General features: G+C 46.8%; 1 protein-coding gene across 2 annotated transcripts in view; it reads right to left on the reverse strand.

Moving 5' to 3' along the window:
* CAMK1D (calcium/calmodulin dependent protein kinase ID) overlaps nucleotides 1–19,145 on the reverse strand; it is a 378,222-nt gene that overhangs the window by 133,732 nt on the left and 225,345 nt on the right. For both annotated transcript variants that reach the window (XM_073328749.2, XM_073328750.2), the window contains exon 3: nucleotides 18,261–18,335. In XM_073328749.2, the coding sequence (XP_073184850.1) occupies nucleotides 18,261–18,335 (75 nt within the window). The remainder of the gene's footprint in view (nucleotides 1–18,260; nucleotides 18,336–19,145) is intronic.

Consider the following 19,145-nt stretch of genomic DNA (forward strand, 5'->3'; position numbering starts at 1 on the left):
CATTGAGGACTGTGGTACTACGGTGATGGGGGCCATATAACTACTAATGACAGAAGTAAACCACTTCTCTTGTCTTGTCTATACTGTACCCATCACCACAGAGTTGGAGCATCTTGTCTCTCTTAAAAGCAAGCATATTTGCTCTCCGTATCATGACCAGTTATCTTCTTGTTATACCCCTTTGCTTTCTTCTAAAGCAGAGGTGGGCAAACTATGGCCTATGGGACACATCCGGCCCGCGGGACCCTCCTGCCCGGCCCCTGAGCTCCTGGCCCGGGAGGCAGCCACATAGCCAGGTGGAGGGAACAGGGGGGAGCGATCCAAAAAAAAAAGCACCACCCGCTGCGGCGCTTTTACTCACTCGGTGGTGCTCCGGTGCCGCTGAAGACCCGGAGCGAGTGAAGGTCCCGCCGCCAAAGACCCAGAGCGCCGCCAGGTGAGTTAAAGCGCCGCCGTGGGTGGCGCCCTTTTTTTTGGATTGGTCCCCCTGTTCCCTCAACAGGGGAAAATTTAAAAGGCACCAAGACATTGACAAGGTGCCACTTGTGCTCAGCGGGGGAGCGGCTGCTGCCCCGCCCCCCCCCCAATAGCTACGCTACTGCCGGGAGGCTAGCCCTTGCCCTTCCCCCGCCGCTCCCCCTGCCCCGCAGCCTCAGCGCGCCATGCTGCTGGTGTAGTGTATTAAACTGCTCCACGTAGGAATGTGCCAATGGTAGCCGTTAGGGAGAGCAATTTACTACACTGCACCGGTGCAATGCTCTGGGCGGCCAGGCAATGCTCTGGGCGGCGCGGCTGTAGCCCCACCAGCCACCGGTGCTCTGTGCTGCGCGGTAAGGGGGCAGGGAGCAGGGGGTTTGGATAGAGGGCAGGGGAGTTTGGGGTGGTGGTCAGGGGGCGGGGGTGTGGATGGGTTCGGGGCGGTCAGAGGGCAGGGAACGGGGGGGTTGAATGGGGGCCGGGGTCCCGGGGGGCAGTCAGGAAGGAGGGGGAATTGGATGGGGCGGTGGGGGGCAGTCAGGGGCAGGGGTTCCGGGGGCGGTCAGGAGACAGAGAGCGGGGTGGTTGGGGGTGGATGGGGCAGGGGTCCTGTAGGGGGGGCCGTCAGGGAACAGCGGTGGTTGGATGGGGCAGGAGTCCTGAGGGGGGGCCGCCAGCGGGCAAGAAGTAAGGGAGGGCAGATGGGGGCGGGGACACAGCCTGGCATAGCCTCCCCAACCGGCCCTCCATACAATTTCTGAAACCCGATGTGGCCCTCAGGCCAAAAAGTTTGCCTGCCCCTGTTCTAAAGACTACTTACTGTGGGAAGGGCAAAGGACCCCCATCCAACACTGATGTTCAAGCTTCCCTCTGCAGGAGCCTTAGGCAGTAAATAAGAGCAGAATTTTATTTCAGACATGTTAGGAAGGAGGTGAGGGGACAGTGGAAAAGATGGTGAGAACCAAACTTCTGGACCCTGGTACAAACAGAAAACAATGCTAGTGTGCAGTGGGATCTTTGGACCTGGTTTTTAGAAGCATGGAACTCACAGATCCCACTGACTTCCTCTGGAGCTACCGGTGCTCAGAGCTTCTGAAAATTGGGCCCTTCCATCATGAAAATCCATCATGTGTCCTATTCCTCATCACCAAGAATGAACATTTTGGGAACAGGCTGGCATTTGCAAAGTGGTCTAAGAGTGGTTTTCAACGGGAGTTGGGCACTCAAACTCTTAGTTCCCACTAAATGTTCCAGTCAGACGCTTGCAGGACATCAGAAGTATGGCACTATTAGAAATAAAGAAGAGTACACTATGTTGAGACCTAGTTGGTTTCCTGTCCTCATCTATGAAACCAACCAGCTGCTGAGCGCCAGGTACGTCTACACTTACAGTAATGTGTAGAGTACAGATATTGCCCACCCAGCTAGCATGGGTATGAACAGAAGTGTAGAGGGTGAGGCAAGTAGAGTGCAGTGCCTTACATGCCTGAACCCTAGGGTATATATCCTACATGGGCTCTCTAGATGCCCAAGCAGAGCCTCCCATGTCTATATTGCTATTTTTAGCAGTGTAGTGTCTTTCTCCCTCCTCGCAGCTGGAGCCTTTCCCCACACAGTGAAAGGCTCCAGCAAAGGGGAAAGGCTCCGGCAGCAGGGAGGCAATAGAGAACAGCTCAGGCAGCAGGGAGGAAGTGGGGAAAGGCTCTGGCAGTTCCATGTTGCCAGAGCCTTTCCTCTTGGCCAGTGCCTTTCATTGTGGCTTGTAGTCACACAGTGTAGTGACCAGTGTGGACGCAGCCCGTCTTTCACTGAGGTGTGTATCTACTGTGGAATGCCGGTACTCTAGACGCCATCTTAAGTGTAAACACAGTAGATCCTGCCTGTTTCATACTTAATGTACCATGTAAACTGCACAGCTCCTGCTTAAGCTGCATGTTTGGAGGACTGTATATTCTGCTGTTAAAGCACCAGTCCTGCTGCAGAGACAGACACTGAAATATCCTCATGAACTAGACATTAAGGCCACGTCTACACGTACAGTGCTTAAGTGGTGCAGCTGTACCGATCCAGTGGCACCGCTGCAGCGCGTCTGGTGAAGACGCTTTCTGCTGATGACAGAGAGTTCTCCTTTCAGCATTTAAAAACCACCCCTGCAAACAGCATAAGAAACTCCCGTCAACATAGCGCTGTGCATACCAGCACTTATGTGGGTGTAACTTATGTTGCTCTCGGGGTGTGTGTGTGTGTGTGAATATTCACACCCCTGAGCGACATAAATTTTGCTGACATAGGCAGCAATGTAGACATAGACTTAGTTCTGACTCTAGTTCTGGGTAATGAGTCATGGGAAACATGCATATGAACGAAACTCTAGAAGGCATCCTGTCCTGTAAGTCTATGTGTTGGTTTAATTAGCATCCTGATGTGATATCTGTGTGGTATTTGTACCAGTGTTTTGTAATATAGCATATACTTGCTATACTACTTAGGGAAACTGGCAAACAAGGCATTTCCCTTAACTGTTTGTTGTTTTTCTTTGAGGCTGAATATTTTAATTTAAATGTCACTTTCAAATACAGTATATGCTCCACTGCATTCAGAGAGCATTCATGCATTGGTTATTAAAACAAGAAATTCAATGCTTAACTACTGCTTAGTGCTTCAGTTTCTACCTTTTATTTACTTAATATTCAGTGGGCTTAGTGTGTGCTTAGAAATATAGCTTTTGATAATAATAATAAAGTCTATAGACTTTAGTGCAGATATGTAAGTATCTGGTTCAGCTGGTTTCCAGAACTTTTACAAGGTTACCACAAGTCTGCGTGTGTGGAGATATAGCTCATGAACAGCACAGGTAGAACCTGGGTTCTCCAATCAAAATTCTTAGCTTGTGAACTCTTTTGGGCAGGGATGACATCTTCACATCTTTTTGTTTGATATTTTGCACAGTGGGACCCCAAATCATCAGGCTGTTGCTGTAATATAAATAAATAACTATAATAATAAACTACAGTTAGGATCTTTCAACAATCAAGAACGCCTAGTGCCTGTGAGTTAAAGTTACTGTCAATGTTGTTAGTCAGCCAGATCCAGCACAGTTTGGCTTGGGAAGGGGCAAGGAGGATTGTTTATTCAGAGGAGGGCAGAAGGAGTTGTTTTGTTCTTAGCTGTTTGAACTTTATATACCCCCAAAGAGAGGAACTTTTGCTTTGGCCAGAGGGCTTGGGCAGAGGGTTGGGTGCAGGGGTGTGTGATGTTATTGACTTGAACTGGGACTGTATAGAACACTGTTGCAACCAAGGTCCTGTAGCAGCACCAAATCTGGTATAAAGGGGGTCCAATATGGTGTCTAAGACAAGGTCATGGTTTGCTGGTTATGATTATGCTATCTGTATATGTGTATCATTTTTGTATTTAAAGTTATAAGTATTGGCTCTATATTGTCTGTAGTTCAAAATTGTGCTATTCTTCTGGGTGACACCCCAGACAAGTTGGCGTCAGGTCTGCCTAGCCTGCTGGATGGTCCATTAAGGACCATCAGCTACACAACTGACCCATTGAGAGAAGGCAGATACACCTTGGGACTCAGCAAGGTATGCAGGGACCTACCTATGAACAGAGCTCTGAGGTTTTTCCATGCCATGTGATGGACAGCTTGTCTTTGGGACAAAGAAAGCAGAGACCACATGACAAGAGAATATAAAAAGCTGCTGCAGCTCCTCCAGCTTGTCTTCAATCCTGCTTCATACTTCTGGAGGGACTTTGCTACACTGAAGCTTTGAACCAAGGACTGAAAGACCCATCCCAGCTGTGGATGTTTTCCAGAGACTTCATTTGAACCTGCAGTTTATTCTATCACTGCTACAACCCTGAACCAAGAACTTTGCCATCACTGTGTGTAATTGATTCCATTTCACCAATTCTAGCTCTCATCTATATCTTTTTCCTTTTATGAATAAACCTTTAGATTTAAGATTCTAAAGGATTGGCAACAGCGTGATTTGTGGGTAAGATCTGATTTGTATATTGACCTGGGTCTGGGGCTTGATCCTTTGGGATCGAGAGAACCTTTTTTCTTTTACTGGGGTATTGGTTTTCATAACCATTTGTCCCCATAACGAGTGTCACTGGTGGTGATATTGGGAAACTGGAGTGTCTAAGGGAATTGCTTGTGTGACTTGTTGTTAGCCAGTGGGGTGAGACCAAAGTCTGCTCTGTTTGGCTGGTTTGGTTTGCCTTAGAGATGGAAAAACTCCAGCCTTGGGCTGTAACTGCCCTGCTTGAAGCAATTTGTCCTGAATTGGCACTCTCAGTTGGGTCCTGCCAGAACCAGCATCGTTACAGGGAGTGAGGGCTCTGGGTGGGGGTGCGGGCTCTGGGGTGCGGCTGGGGATGAGGGGCTCAGTGCTGGGGCAGAAGGTTGGGGTGGGGGGGGGTTGAGGGCTCCAGCTGGGGGTGTGGGCTCCGGGGTGGGGCTGTGGATGAAGGGTTTGGAGTGCAGGAGGGGGCTCTGGGCTGTGGGGTGAGGCCAAGGGGTTTGGATTGTGGGAGGGGGCTCTGGGCTGGGGCAGGGATTTGGGGTGTGGAAGTGGGGGTGATGGCTCTGGCTGGTGGTGATCTGGGGGGGGCTGGGAATGAGGGGTTTGGGGTGCAGGCTGCCCCGGGGCTGTGACGGGGAGAGAGAACTCCCCCCAGCTCCTCCGGAGGGGTGCCTCTCCCACGGCCATGGCAAGATTGGATATTAGGAAAAACTTTTTCACTAAGAGGGTGGTGAAACACTGGAATGCGTTACCTAGGGAGGTGGTAGAATCTCCTTCCTTAGAGGTTTTTAAGGTCAGGCTTGACAAAGCCCTGGCTGGGATGATTTAACTGGGAATTGGTCCTGCTTCGAGCAGGGGATTGGACTAGATGACCTTCTGGGGTCCCTTCCAACCCTGATATTCTATGATTCTAAGTCCGGGCCAGGCTGGGTTGGGGCCGGGGGAGAGGTGCGTCCCCCGGCCACGGCAGGTCTGTGCCAGGGCTGGGTTGGAGCCGGGGGAGAAGTGCATCTCCCCCGGCGACAGCAGGTCCGTGGCTGGGCTGGGGCCGGGGGAGAGGAATCTCTCCCCACTGTAGCCATGAGCACATGCATGGTGCTTAATAGGCAGCTGTGCAGCTTAGTGGGAACTGAGGTTACATGTGTTCAGCACTTCACCAGATCAGAACCTTAGAGCCCCTGAAGTCAAAGGGACTGTTTCTAGATCAAGGCCTCATTTGGACAGCAAACGTTTTGCACACAAACTCAGATGTGGGTGTTCAAACTAGCTCTCATTAGATCCCTAGCTACATGCTTCATAGGTGCAAACAAAGAGTGTGTGTCCCTACTCTTGCAAGCCATTCTCATTTGAACATTACAATTGCCTTCAACAAGACTAGCACATGAGGAAGGCCTATACGTGCGAGTGGAGGGTGGCAGGATCAGGCCCACAAATTGTACATCAACAACTGAGTTCCACGCATGAAAACAATGTAGGTGCCAAATAAACATTTGGTTCACAGATTTCCAGGCCAGAGTGAGGACTTTTTGAACATATAGATCTTGGAATTTGGAAGAAGCTCCTGATCAGATTTAAAATAATTTCAAAAGCAGGCCAAATCTGGGGCCTAAACTTCTAGACAATAAGCACAATCCTGTTCCCACTGTAGTAATTGACAGAAGTCCAGCTGATTTCAATGAAAACAGGACAGAGCCCAGTTATAACGTAGAGTGAAATCCTGCTCCATACTACTCTTGCAAGTATTCCTGATGATGATCACTTGTGGGAGGGCCGTCATACTCAGAAATATTATTTTGTAGGGGTCTCTTACTGTCCCTTACTATGTATCAAATAAATACATGCATATCCAAATTAGATCCATTTTAATATATGGCTCTCTAGCATGAACGAGAAATATCAGAGTATATAATATACATCATTAAAAAGTCAATATATGATCTGTGAATAATAACTGCACCAGTGTATCTAAAATACAGTGGCATATCCCTGTATATATATATATAAGAGGAAATAACTGCTAAATCTCAGGAAACATGGTATACGGCTATTGTTGGTGAATGACCCACCCCCACTTTAGTCTCTGGCAACCAGAAAGTCTATGATTAATCTCAAACAAATCTTATCTTTAAAACAAGCCAATGAGTTCAACCAAACATTTACTCCTGGAAATACTTCAGCTTCCCCACTCCTCTCCAGTATCCCCTGGAGAAATACTGAACTCCGCAAACAAAAGAAACAAACCCCTCTCAATTATTTATTGTTTGTCTTCATTCTCAGCAGGTAACTAGTTGCTCAGATCTTAATGTTATTACATGGCATCAACATTAGGAATGGAGCAGTGGGTACCTTAGTTTGAAAGCTCATCATTTGAATTCACAGAGGAAGCACGAAATTACAACAATTCTGGGAAAAATCAATCCCAAATGCTCTATGGTGCTTTTCTACACACATCTCCATTATGCAGTATTAGTAATTTCTTTGCAGAATCCTCATGTGGAAGCGGGAATAGCTCCGATCTCATTTTCATATTTTTATATTATACATGCGGCTGGTAGCACCACCTATTATTAAGGTCACCCAACACTTTCTATTATAAGACCGCATTTTCAGTTGCTTATAACTTCACCAATCTTTAACCATTTGGGCTGAAATTCTACATGCTGGGTGTCTGCTTTGGACTGAATTCCTCTAGAAGATTTCATCCAAAATGGTTCAGCCCTGTCTGAGAACGAGGCTACAGAAAAATACATTGGTCAGTCTATGACCATGTTACAAAATCCTGGCAACCTGTTCTTTGTACAGTTCTAGCTCCCGTCAGGCTGTGGAGTAGGGACATGACATTTGGCAGGGAGGTGGCCTCTCTAACAGGAACGTGCCTTTTGCTGTCCCTATGCTGGTCAGGCTTAGAGCAGGGAGCCCGGCTCTCCTTTGTTCTTAATGGCACTCCTCCCCAACCCTTTTGGGCTGAGGTAGTGGCAGAGGACGTGGCCTGTTAAAAATGCAGAGGGAACAAAAGCCAGACCTGCAGGAGTGGTGTGTGGAGCAGACTGGGACAAGGAGACTAGTGAGGACTGGGACTAGCTGGCCAAAGAGACGGGGAGCCAGGAAAAGAAACAAGGTGGGGAAGGCAAAAGCAGTAGATGGGGGGAAACTGATACTGGATGAGGAGCCAGGGGCCACGGGGAGAAGAGAGACTTGCTAAGAAAGGAGCCGGGTACTGGCAACCTATGGGTTGGGTGAGAACTGGCAGTGACTGGGCAAAGAGACTGGAGCAAGGAGACAGCGCGGGAGGACAGGATACTGACCTTTTACAAGGAGCCCAGGGAGGGAGATTAGGAGTGGGAACATGGGCGTGGGAGGTGGGGGTTACAGCAGGCCATGGTAAAGAAGAGATCGCCAGAGATGGGGAACTGGGACTGGCTGAATAAGGAGACTGGACCAGAAGAGATGCCTGAGGAGTGGAAACTGAGACTGAAGTGAGGAGAATGGGACTGAGATGAAGACTCATGAGTGGGGAAGAGACAAGGCTGGGACAGGGACAGGAACAGGTTGGAAGGGACAGGGCAGAAAGGGTCACGTTTGGGGAGACTTGGCAAAACAGTCTGTGCCCACTAGAGCACGCTCCCCTCCAGATTCTGGAGTGAACCCAAGATTCCTGAGTCTCTCCATTCCTCTGTTCTCAGCAAATAACTTTGAAAGCCACTGGCAAAATATCCCATCCCCTCTATTGCTGGTACACAAATTGGATGACAGCCTATTGCTGCTAAGACCAGGTGGGTGAGGTAATATTTTTTATTGGACCAACAGACACAAGCTTTCAAGCTACACAGAGCTCTTCTTCAGATCTAGGAAACTTATTAGAGTGTCACAGTTAAATACAAAATGGAACAGATAGTTTAGCATAAGTAGTTAACCTCGAGGTGGGCAAACTACGGCCCACAGGACTGTCCTGCCCAGCCCCTGAGCTCCCGGACAGGGAGGCTAGCCCCCAGCCCCTCTCCCGCAGCCTCAGCGCGCTGCCAGCACTCTGGCCCGCCACTCCTGCCGGGCAGCGCGGGCAGTGTGGCTGGCACCAGCCGGGCTGCAAGCTCCTGCTGCTCTGAGCAGCATGGTAAAGGGGCAGGGAGTGGGGGGGGGGGGTTTGGATATGGGGAAGGGGGTCCTGGGGGGCAGTCAGAGGGCAGGGAGAAGGGGAGTTGGATGGGGCGGAGGTTCGTGGGGGGTCAGGGGATGGGGAACAGGGTGGGTTGGATAGGTGTGGGAGTCCTGGGGGGCCTGTCAGGGGGTGAGGGTGTGGATAGGGAGCGGGCAGTCAGGGGACAGGGAACGGGGGGGGGTTAGATAGGGGGTGGGGTCCTGTGGGGTGGTTAGGGGTGGGGGTTGGATGGGTCGAGGGTTTTGAGGGGGGTGGGAAGTGGGAGGGGGTGGGGCCAGGCTGTTTGGGGAGGTGCAGCCTTTCCTACCCAGCCCTCCATACAGTTTCGCAACCCCAATGTGGTCCTCAGGCCAAAAAGTTTGCCCACCCCTGAGTTAACACATGTTTCAAGGGGCCATTCAAAGTGAAGTGGCCCGTTAACAGCCCTCCAGTCATAGGGAGGAAAGGAAGGGGGGGGGGAAGCAGCAGGGTGTGGGGGAGGGTTGTTAGTGGATTAGAGCTTGTTTTAATAAGCCATAAATCTAGTGTCTTTATATAGTCCATGATTTTTAGTGTGTAGGAAAGTTATGAATTTAAGCTCCCAGGCTCATCTTTTGAAAAAGTGTTGTGCAGGTTTCCTTCGAAGATGAGGACTGATAGGTTAGATATAGAGTGATCGCTTTGTGAAAAGTGGTCACCCACAGGTGATATGGTGTTTTTGTCTTTTATCATTTTCCTGTATGAGTTTATCTGAGAGCACAGTGATTGTCTGGTTTCACCCACACAGTAGTTATTGGGGCATTTAATGTACTGGATGAGGTACACCACATGTTGTGATAGGCATGTGTAGAACTCATGGATCTGGAAAGGTGTGTTGTGGGGGTGTTGATCATTGTAGCAGTGGAGATGTTTCTGCAGGTTTTGTATCTGTTGTTCTGGCAGGGTCTGGTGGTGCTTTGAGTTGGAGTGTACTGGTTTGTGGGGAGCTTGCTTTTGATGATGTGCTTGAAGAAGTTGGGAGGTTATTTGAAGGCTAGAGGAGGGGATTCAGGAAATATTTCTTTCAAGATGGGATCCTTACCAAGTATGGCTTGTAGTTGTTTGATGATACAGCATATAGGCTCCAGTGTGGGGTTGTAGGTGACAACTAGGAGAGTGTGATACGACAGGGTTTTATTTCTCTGTTGAAGCAAGTTCTCTCTGGGTATTTGGGTGGCCTGTTCCATGATGTGATCCACTTCTCTGGTGGAGTGTCCCTGTTTGATAAAGGCAGTTTTAAGTGTGTTTAAGGTGTATAGCCTGAACTTTCTCCTCAGATTTTCTCCTCAGAGCATATCCTGTGGTATCTGAGTGCCTGGCTATTGATAACAGATTTCTTGGTGTGTTTGGACTGGTTAATGGATCTATGAAGGCTGGTGTGGTGATCCATGGGTTTATTGTATTTTTTTGTCTGTTGAGTTCCATTGTTGAAGTTGATCATGGTGTCCAGGAAGTCAATGCTGATGTGGGAGTGTTCCAGAGAGAATTTAGTGAATGGATAGTTGTTGAAGTTATGGTGGAAATCTATGAAAGAATTTAAATTGTCTGTTCAGAGGATGAAAATATCAGATGAACTGCAAGTATATCATTGTTTTTGTGTTGCATTTGTCCAGAAATGCTTCTTCAAGGTGGCCCATGAGGAGGTTGGCATATTAGGGAGACATCCTAGTATCCATAGATGTTCCCTGTCATGTTTGGACAAGGTGTTTGTTGTTGAATGTAAAATTGTGATGGGTGAGGATAAAATGGATGAGTCTGGCGATGTGTTTGGGGTGAATATCTGAGTGTTGTCTATTGTCTTGTAAATATTTGACGCACGCAGCTATGCTGTCATTTTGAGGGATGCTGGTGTATAGGGAAATGACATCTATGGTGGCAAGGATGGTGTTCTGAGGGAGATTGTTCATGTTGCAGAGTTTGTGGAGGAAGTCGGTCATGTCCTGGAGGAAGCTGGGCCTTTGTGTGGTGAGTGGTTGGAGGATGGTTTCTAGGAGTCCAATAAAAGATATTACCTCACCCACCTTGTCTCTCCTGGGACTGACACAGCTACAAAACACTGCATAGCCTATTACTGCTGTCACTTATTCCAATAGCTTATGTGTGGTGGCTCTAAAGTTTTCCACCCTGCTGAGGACCCATGTGGGTATCAATACAATGCCACATGATGGAATTTCTGTTTTTTCATTTTGCTTTTGTAAAAAGCACAGAATTTTCACAGAAATAAATATGTTAAAAGCACATTATGGTTGCAAATTCACTCAAAAGTTAGGAAATTCCAAAATTAAGGTTGCCTGTTAAACCTTAGCATGGCCCCCTTGTACCTATGCATTATGATATATTCTTTAATTACATGATCACACAGTTTCCCCCTTCCCACACAGGATCCCTCCCTACCTTGTTCAGCACATAGAATGGATTGTGCTCCAGGGATGAAACAGTGTTGTGCAGTAGGACTCATGCTTCATTTGTTGCAGAAGTTGTATAGTATGTTATGAATGAGGCCGAGAACTGCTAGGTCAGTCTCATGCTTAGGGCAATTCAGTGGTGCTTTGGAGACATGGACTTTATCCCTGCCCTGCCACAGAGTTTCTATGTGATGCTGGGCAAGTCACTTAACCCAAACTTTTCATAAGTGGTCACTAATTGCGTATGCCTTATTTTCTGGGTGCCCAACTTGAGACCCTGGCATCTGATTTGTAGAAATGTTTGTTAGGAGACCGGATTGTGGGCAGAGCAACAGTCACAACCAGAGTCAGAGTCCAAATGCCAGAGCCAAGGCAGAGTCCAAGCCAGGAATCAGAGCCAAGAGTCAGAACCAAAGTCAAGGCTTGAATGCCAAAGCCAAGGGTCAAGACAGAGCCAAAGCCAGGAACTGGAGCCGAAGGTCAGAACGGGATCGGTGGAGACAGAGAAGACAGGAGCAGGGCTGGTTCCAGAGCAGGAGCAAGGCTGAGACAAGACTGGAAAACAGCCAAGTACAGGGAAGAATCAAGGCTGGGTGCAGGACAGAAGTAAGCCAAGCAGAGGGAAGCGGAATCCACAAGCATGTGCATTGAACAGCTAGGGAGTTGCTGCTGGGCTTAAGAAAAGGCCTGCTAACTTCCTCAGAGACTCAGGCGAGGCAGTCTGTCAGCTGGCCTAGCTGATGTGGCCCAGCTGTGCTCATTAGCCTGTCAGGAGACTCACAGCTGCAAGGCCTTATTCCTGACAGTGCTGAGCACTCACAGCTGCGACTAAAGTCAATGGGAGCCATGCTATAAACATAGAAAATGTGTAAGGGCTTGGCTACACATACATTTTATAGCGCTCTAACTTGCTGGCTCAGGGGAGTGAAAAATCACCCCCCTGAGCACAGCAAGTCAGAGTGCTTTAAAGCGCTAGTGTAGACAGGCTCCGAGCACGGCTCCCAGTGCTCGGAGCTAATCCCCTCATGGAGGTGGATTACCAGGAACACTGGGAGAGCTCTCTCCTGGCACTCGCGCACGACCACACTCGCACTTCAAAGCGCTGCCGTGGGAGCGCTCTCGCGACAGCGCTTTGAAGTTTCCAGTGTAGCCATGTCCTCAGTACTCTGAAAAATCAGGCCCTCGATGTCTCAAACTGAGCACCCACAATGAGTGGATACTTCTGACCTAAATCTCTCTCTACCTTGGTTCCCCATCTGTAAACGGGGATAATAATAGCCCCATATCTCACAGGGTTGTTGTGTAAATAATGAATATTTGTCAAGCACCGTGATACTACAGCAATGAGCACTACACAAAAAAGCCCATGGGAAAATTAGTAATACTTTTTTCAAAGCAGTGTGTAGCGGGGTGCTCACCCCGCTCTGGCCTTGAAGGGGTTAAAGCAGCCCTGGCGAGGGCTGCAGCTGGAGAAAAGGAATTAAAACAGCCAAGCAAAGCTGATTGTGTAGCTGACCACAGCAGTGGCCAGCTCAATCAGGGCCCAGCTGGCCCTTATGAGAGGGCTATGGGCCAGAAGTAGTGGAGTCTCACTCTAGTCCTGGAGAGGGAAGGGCTAGCTGCCTGAGAGCGAGGTACCTTGAGCGGAGCGGAGCGGAGCGGAGCAGTGCTGGGGAAGGGTAAAGGGAACTGGGGAGCTCCAGCCTGGTAAATCCCCAGGCTGCAGGCCTTGGTAAAGTCCCAGAAAGATACTGGGGCTGCAGAGGGGCAGCCTGGGAATAGGCAGAGGCAGCTTGTCCTAAACCCTTGCCAATGATGAGTGACCATTACGCTGCAGTCTGCCCTAGTGAGTGGGGGTTAGATGATGACTGGCAGTAGCCACTGAGGCAAGGTGGGTTTAGAGGGTTGGGTGTTCCCCAGGGAGGGGAGACCCAGAGTGTGGGGGTACTGCTGGGGCAGAGCCCCAGGGTCAAGGGCACCGGGGTCCGGGAGGGACACGGATGCCAGCGGCAGGCAAGACACTGGCCTGCAGAGGGCGCTCTGGGCTGGAAGAGCTAATTCCCAAGACAACCCGTAGGAGGCGCTGCACTGGTGAGTTGTCCTGTCGCTACACCGTGTTATACAGACATGGATTTGACACTGATTTTGTGCTGTCTTGGAAGCATCACTTGTTGATGTTATTTGAACAAAACATTTAGTGACCCTTTTTTTTTTTTTAAAACCAGAAAAACTTGCTTTTATGCATGGTCAAAATTGCAAACGTTGTACTATAAGCTCTGAAGCCTTCCAAACCGTTTACTCCCAGGGTATCAGAGTGCAGCTTACAACCCTTCCTATGCCCTGTTTTAAACAGCTAGAACTCTGGAGTGTATTCCCTGCTCAGTGTAGAAGGGAGGGCTCTTTTTCTATTAACACCATTCAGAGTTACTCACATCTAGAGCACAGATGGATGGATCCAAGCTACAAAATGTAGATCTAGATTTCAACCCCCAAAAAGTTTGGGGGGTTCTCCGATTTGCATTCATTACAGTCTGTCAGAAATAAAAGGCCAGCCCCCAAATTCAGATCCATACTCAAACAGTGAACCCTCCCAAAGCTGGGGGATCTTTGGGTCTCTCACAAAGAAGAAAAATACCTTTCTGCCTGTAAACTACCTATGGTTCTAATGTTCCCTCCGATCGTCTCTATTTTAATCAAAATGCCCTTTCCCAGAGTACAGCTGAAGTTATACGCTGCTCCTCCAAACAAAGGCAGGTTTTAAATATAAGTAAAACCGAGTAGGACTGGCTTTTTCAAGGCAAGAGATAACTGAAGACTACACAAGAAATAGAACTAAAACACAAGAAATATAATAGCAAATTAGGCAGAGGTGTAATCAAATGGGTGCCTAGCTCCACATAATGTATCTGAGCTATGGTAGCAACCAGCTGATGTTCCCTAGGAAACGTCAGGTGTAAATCTTCCTATTTGGAATCCAGGAAATGGGGCACGTTAAATTGATTTTAATTCTTAGGAATTTAGTGGCGTTTTAGTCCTAAATGCCAAACATTCAGAAGTCTATGCTATGGGCCAGCACACAGCGGGGCTGAATACTTGTCTACCTCCTCCCCTCCCACTTGGGTGATTTGACCCTCTCCCTAGGGAGTACTGGAAGAAGAGTATTTCCTTGCTGTATCCCACGCAGAGCCAGAACCAGTCTGGCTTTGTTTGACTTGCAGCAAGTACCTGGGATAAAAGGCAATAAAAAGATCTAGTAATTTCTATAGGATTTTTCCTCATATTTTAAAAGACAGGAAATACAGGATTAATCTCAATCTAGTGTATAGCAATCAGAACACATGAAACAACTCTTCCCTTCACTCCACCTGAAGGAAATATTTAGTGCTACACCCTCGATTAGTATAAATGGGATCAGCTCTATTGGTTTCAGTGGAGCTCCAATGCATCTTAATGGAGCTGCGTTCATTACCCCAGCTGAGGTCGTTAAAATCCAACTTCTAGTCAACCTGTTTTACAAATATTTAAATAACAAAAAGAGAATTTGCTACAGAATGAAGAGGTAAATTATGAATGAGAAGAAAAATACATTGATAAATATCCCCCTGGCATGCCAAATTATAGCTAAAATACACATAAGAGGGCTCCTCTTCATTGCAACTGCTACCCTGAGCTAGTACACTCAAGATACTCCACTCCAGGAAGTGAGGGTGATGACCACACTGCAAACAACACTGGATTGGATTAACAGAGTGATTGTATTAGCATCCAATGAGTTGTTGTAACTAAAGCAGCTGAATTCCCACTGCATTACCAGCTCCAATGTCAGCAACATTCCAGCTTCAACCCACCCAAGAAAGCCAGCTAGCAGGAGCATAAAGCACCAACTTAAGCTAAAGACCATAGTGCAGCGGTGAGCAACCTGCAGCCCATGGGCAGCACACGGCCCATCAGGGTAATCTGCTGGTGGCCCACCAGACTGTTTGTTTACATTTGCATGGCCGCCCGCAACTCCCAGTGGCCGCGGTTCACCGTTCCCGGCCAATGGGTGCTGTGGAAAGGGTGCCGCAGGTTGGCCACCACTGCCATATGTGTGTAAGGAAGTTGGGTTAGGGCAAAACTCAAGTTATAGTTTGAGATATCAATGTAGTGAAAACAAGCCCATAAAAATGTAAGAATCCAGACAGGGGGAATACCTATCTCCTTGACAGTGTGGAATTGTTCTCTCTGAGATATTTCTAGTGCTTTGTCAAGTCTGCTTTTAAATAACTTGAGCTATGAGGCTTCTACTACTTCCTTGGGTCTGAGATCTCACAGTGGAGAAGTCTTCCCTGATCTTCAATTTTCCTCCTCTTAATTTCAGCCCAAATAGTCCCTTAGCAGGTTACCAATAACACAGAGAAAACAGGTGAACTCCAGTTTTACGGAAGTAGTACTGAATGTCTGAAACCTTAAAACCACAATTTCAGAACAATGGATTTTAGATTAAATAAACATTTGGATTCAGGGCAAGACACAAATTTCAGGTGAGATGCAGATTCAGACATATGGAGTTTAGAAAATCAGGGTTTACCTGAAATTAAATATATTAATAAATAATATTTGATATTTTACTAAAGACGTTAAACAAAAGCAAGTAGTCTTAGACAATTGGTCACAAAATTGATATTTTGAGAAATTCAGTTGGTTTGTTGGAATTTTTAGGTCTCTGATATTCCTTTGCCACTTCCCCTGCAGTACTTTGGGCAGGGACTATCTTCTTTGTACAGCACCTCACACAGCAAGCTCCCAATCTTTGGTTCAATTCCTAGTGGCTATCATAATAAATAAGATTAAATATATCTGGCACGGGGATGATCCAGCTGACTGAGAACTGGACAATGTATAGCAATATGTAGGTAGGAGGACATTTTAATTTCAACTCAGGGTTTCTAAACCAGATTTTGAAAAGCAAAACGTTGAATCTCCACCTGCTTTCTCAACTCTTGTATTTCCCCCTACCCAATCCCTTTTAGTATTCTGATGGAAGTGACCACATAGTAACAACTGGAGGAACTCCCTTTGCAACTAGGTGATATGATCCTTTTCTCTCCAACCAGGATTGAAGGGAAGAATGGAGGAGAAGAAAGGTTATGGTTTTGCCAAAGGAATTTCTCATGTAATAGAACAAAGCTTGACTCATCTCTCTACTCTGTAATGTCAGAGAAGGTTTTCACCACAAAGAATGAATACAGAAAAGAGTATGCAATAGAGATCTGCACTGTCAATGACAGACAGACAGTGAGCATCAGAAAGGAGAATTAGGCTCTCAATTTAAGATCTGAACCAGCTCCTATTGAAGTCAATAGACTTCCTATTGAGTTCAGTGGGAGTTGGATCAGACCTTTAGTGAATGCTTTCCATTAATGTTTTTCTTTTTTTCTTTCGTCCATCCAGTTCTAGTTTTGCCCTCTCTGATACTTCCAGCTTGTATCAGTTCACGTAATGAGTTGGCCACACCAGAATCAAGAGATAATTCTCAATGTTGTCTCCACATAAGAAGTTGCCATGATTATAATGGGAGCATGGAGGGACAGAAATAATATTCAGAGAACTACTGTCAAGGTGAGCCTATATTCCACTAGTGGTGGCAAGTGATTTCCATCTGACTCTCTTACCGTCCAAGAGATCAATATTTGGACAGGTGCTCAGTGTACGCCCCTCATCTGCTCCACTGGTATTGTTTGAGCACTGTGGTCAGACAAGGCAGACATTTCTTTTCACAGTTGGCTAATGGGTACCATCTTCTCATTTCCATATTTAAATACACACGTGTCCTTATCATCTTTGATCCTCTATATCTCAGTAAAGACTACATCAGCCAGGGCTTATTCTTATGGTTGCTTTCACAATCTTTTATTTCAGAAAAATGAAAAAGGGGAGAGTGGTTCCCAGACAACTGAATTGTAGAAATTTTATACATATGGGGCCAGATACTGATCCCCTCGCACAATCCAGCTAGTACTTTACTCTGTGAGTAGCCCTGCTGATTTGAATGAGACACTGACAGATATTGCAATTTCTTCCATAACCTTGGGAGAGACCTTATTAGATTTAAATCTCTTTAGCGATATATTGTGTTAAGGCAAAGTTTATGTATTATGCCATAGGTCGGATAGCCATAAGCCAGGATTGTATGTAACCTCTTTAGGGGGAGATGTGATGTGAGGCCTGGGAGACTTTGGTCACAATAAGTGTGAAAAGAAAAGGAGTACTTGTGGCACCTTAGAGACTAACCAATTCATTTGAGCATAAGCTTTCGTGAGCTACAGCTCACTTCATCGGATGCATACCCTAAGTGTGAAGTGTATTTCCTGGGGAATACCTAGAGAGAGGTTAATGCAAATTCCCCACCCCCGGTTATGTAAAAACCCAGCCTTTTGAAGCTACAACCTAAGGAGTGGGTCCTTGTCTGCTGATTGCCTGTTCATGGAGATTGGAGATCAAAGGCACGAGCTGTATAAAGTTGTGGTTTTGAAGGACTAACATCTACCAGAGCCAAAGGTTGGAGTTGGGGGGTGATCTCTAATAAACTGTTTAGCATGCATGCAAGTTCTTTTATATTTTTAATGTGTTTTGTCTGTAATACTTTCACCTTAAGAATAAATGTGCTTGTTTAGAAAGAGTTATGTGGTAACTTCTAACTGCAAGCAATACACTAGTCTCAGGCTCTAGAGGGAAAGCAAAGTGCAGACACTGGCCTTTTAGGCAGTCTGGCTTGCAGGAGATGTCACAGTGTAAATTGGGGAGCTGTGCAGCTTATTACCCTAGTTAGCAGGGAGTGAGACAGGGGTTTCTGCCTAAGACAGGTGACAGCTGAGAAGCCAGGAGCCTAGAGTGGGTGCCCTAGATAGACCACCAGGAGGGGAATGCAAGTGCAGTGACCCTGAAACTGTGACAGACTATTCACAGAATAATATTACACAATTTCAGCAAAAGCATCAATATCTGGCCCATAGTGTTTTAAGCATCACTTCACCCATCTTCAGGGTCTTCCTCAGACATAGCCAAATGAGTAAATACTTCTAATCTGTTCCCACCTTCTTGGTTAAAGAAACAAATAAACAAAAATGCTGACAATTTTGACAAGATAGATAGGTTGGTTGGTTAGTTAATGGCAGTACTTACAGTTGCATGACCAGATACAAGTGGTTTGGACTCTCATATATGTCTTCCAGTGCAACTATATTTTCATGTTTTATTCTGAAAAGCAACAACAACAAAAGATAAGTGCAAGGTTAAATGGTGAACTTTAAGTAGCTGCCCAACAGAAAACATCTAACTAAAAATAGCTACTTGGCGCTTGCGATTTACACAGTCAGAACTGAACCCAGTTCCGTATAAGCTGTCAGGAGTGCCTGGCAGCCCAGGATACGGTTATTACTTAGCTAGCAGGAATGTTTCATGATGAAATATTTAAAGCATTAGCAGTTTTTCTTCTCCTGTCAGATGAATAAAATGAACAGCCAAGGTGGTATTTGGATGTTGAGTTCTCAGGGCAGTAGTACATCAGAGTGCAGGGATTTGCAAACTGTAGATTTACTGGTTTCAGAGTAGCATCCGTGTTAGTCTGTATCCGCAAAAAGAAAAGGAGGACTTGTGGCACCTTAGAGATTAACAAATCTATTTGAGCATAAGCTTTCACGAGCTACAGCTCACTTCATCAGAAGCATTCAGTGGAAAATACAGTGGGGAGATTATATACACAGAGAACATGAAACAATGGGAGTTACCATACACACTGTAACGAGAGTGATCAGGTAAGGTGAGCAACGAGCAGCGGGGGGACGGGACCTTTTGTAGTGATAATCAAGGTGGGCCATGTCCAGCAGTTGACAAGAACGTGTGAGGAACAGTGTGTGTGTGGGGCTGGGGGGGATAAACATGGGGAAATAGTTTTACTCTGTGTAATGACACATCCACTCCCAGTCTTTATTCAAGCTTAAGTTAATTGTATCCAGTTTGCAAATGAATTTCAATTCAGCAGTCTCTCATTGCAGTCTGTTTTTGAAG

Source organism: Lepidochelys kempii, chromosome 1, assembly GCF_965140285.1.
Source record: "Lepidochelys kempii isolate rLepKem1 chromosome 1, rLepKem1.hap1, whole genome shotgun sequence".
Taxonomy (NCBI): Eukaryota; Metazoa; Chordata; order Testudines; family Cheloniidae; genus Lepidochelys; species Lepidochelys kempii.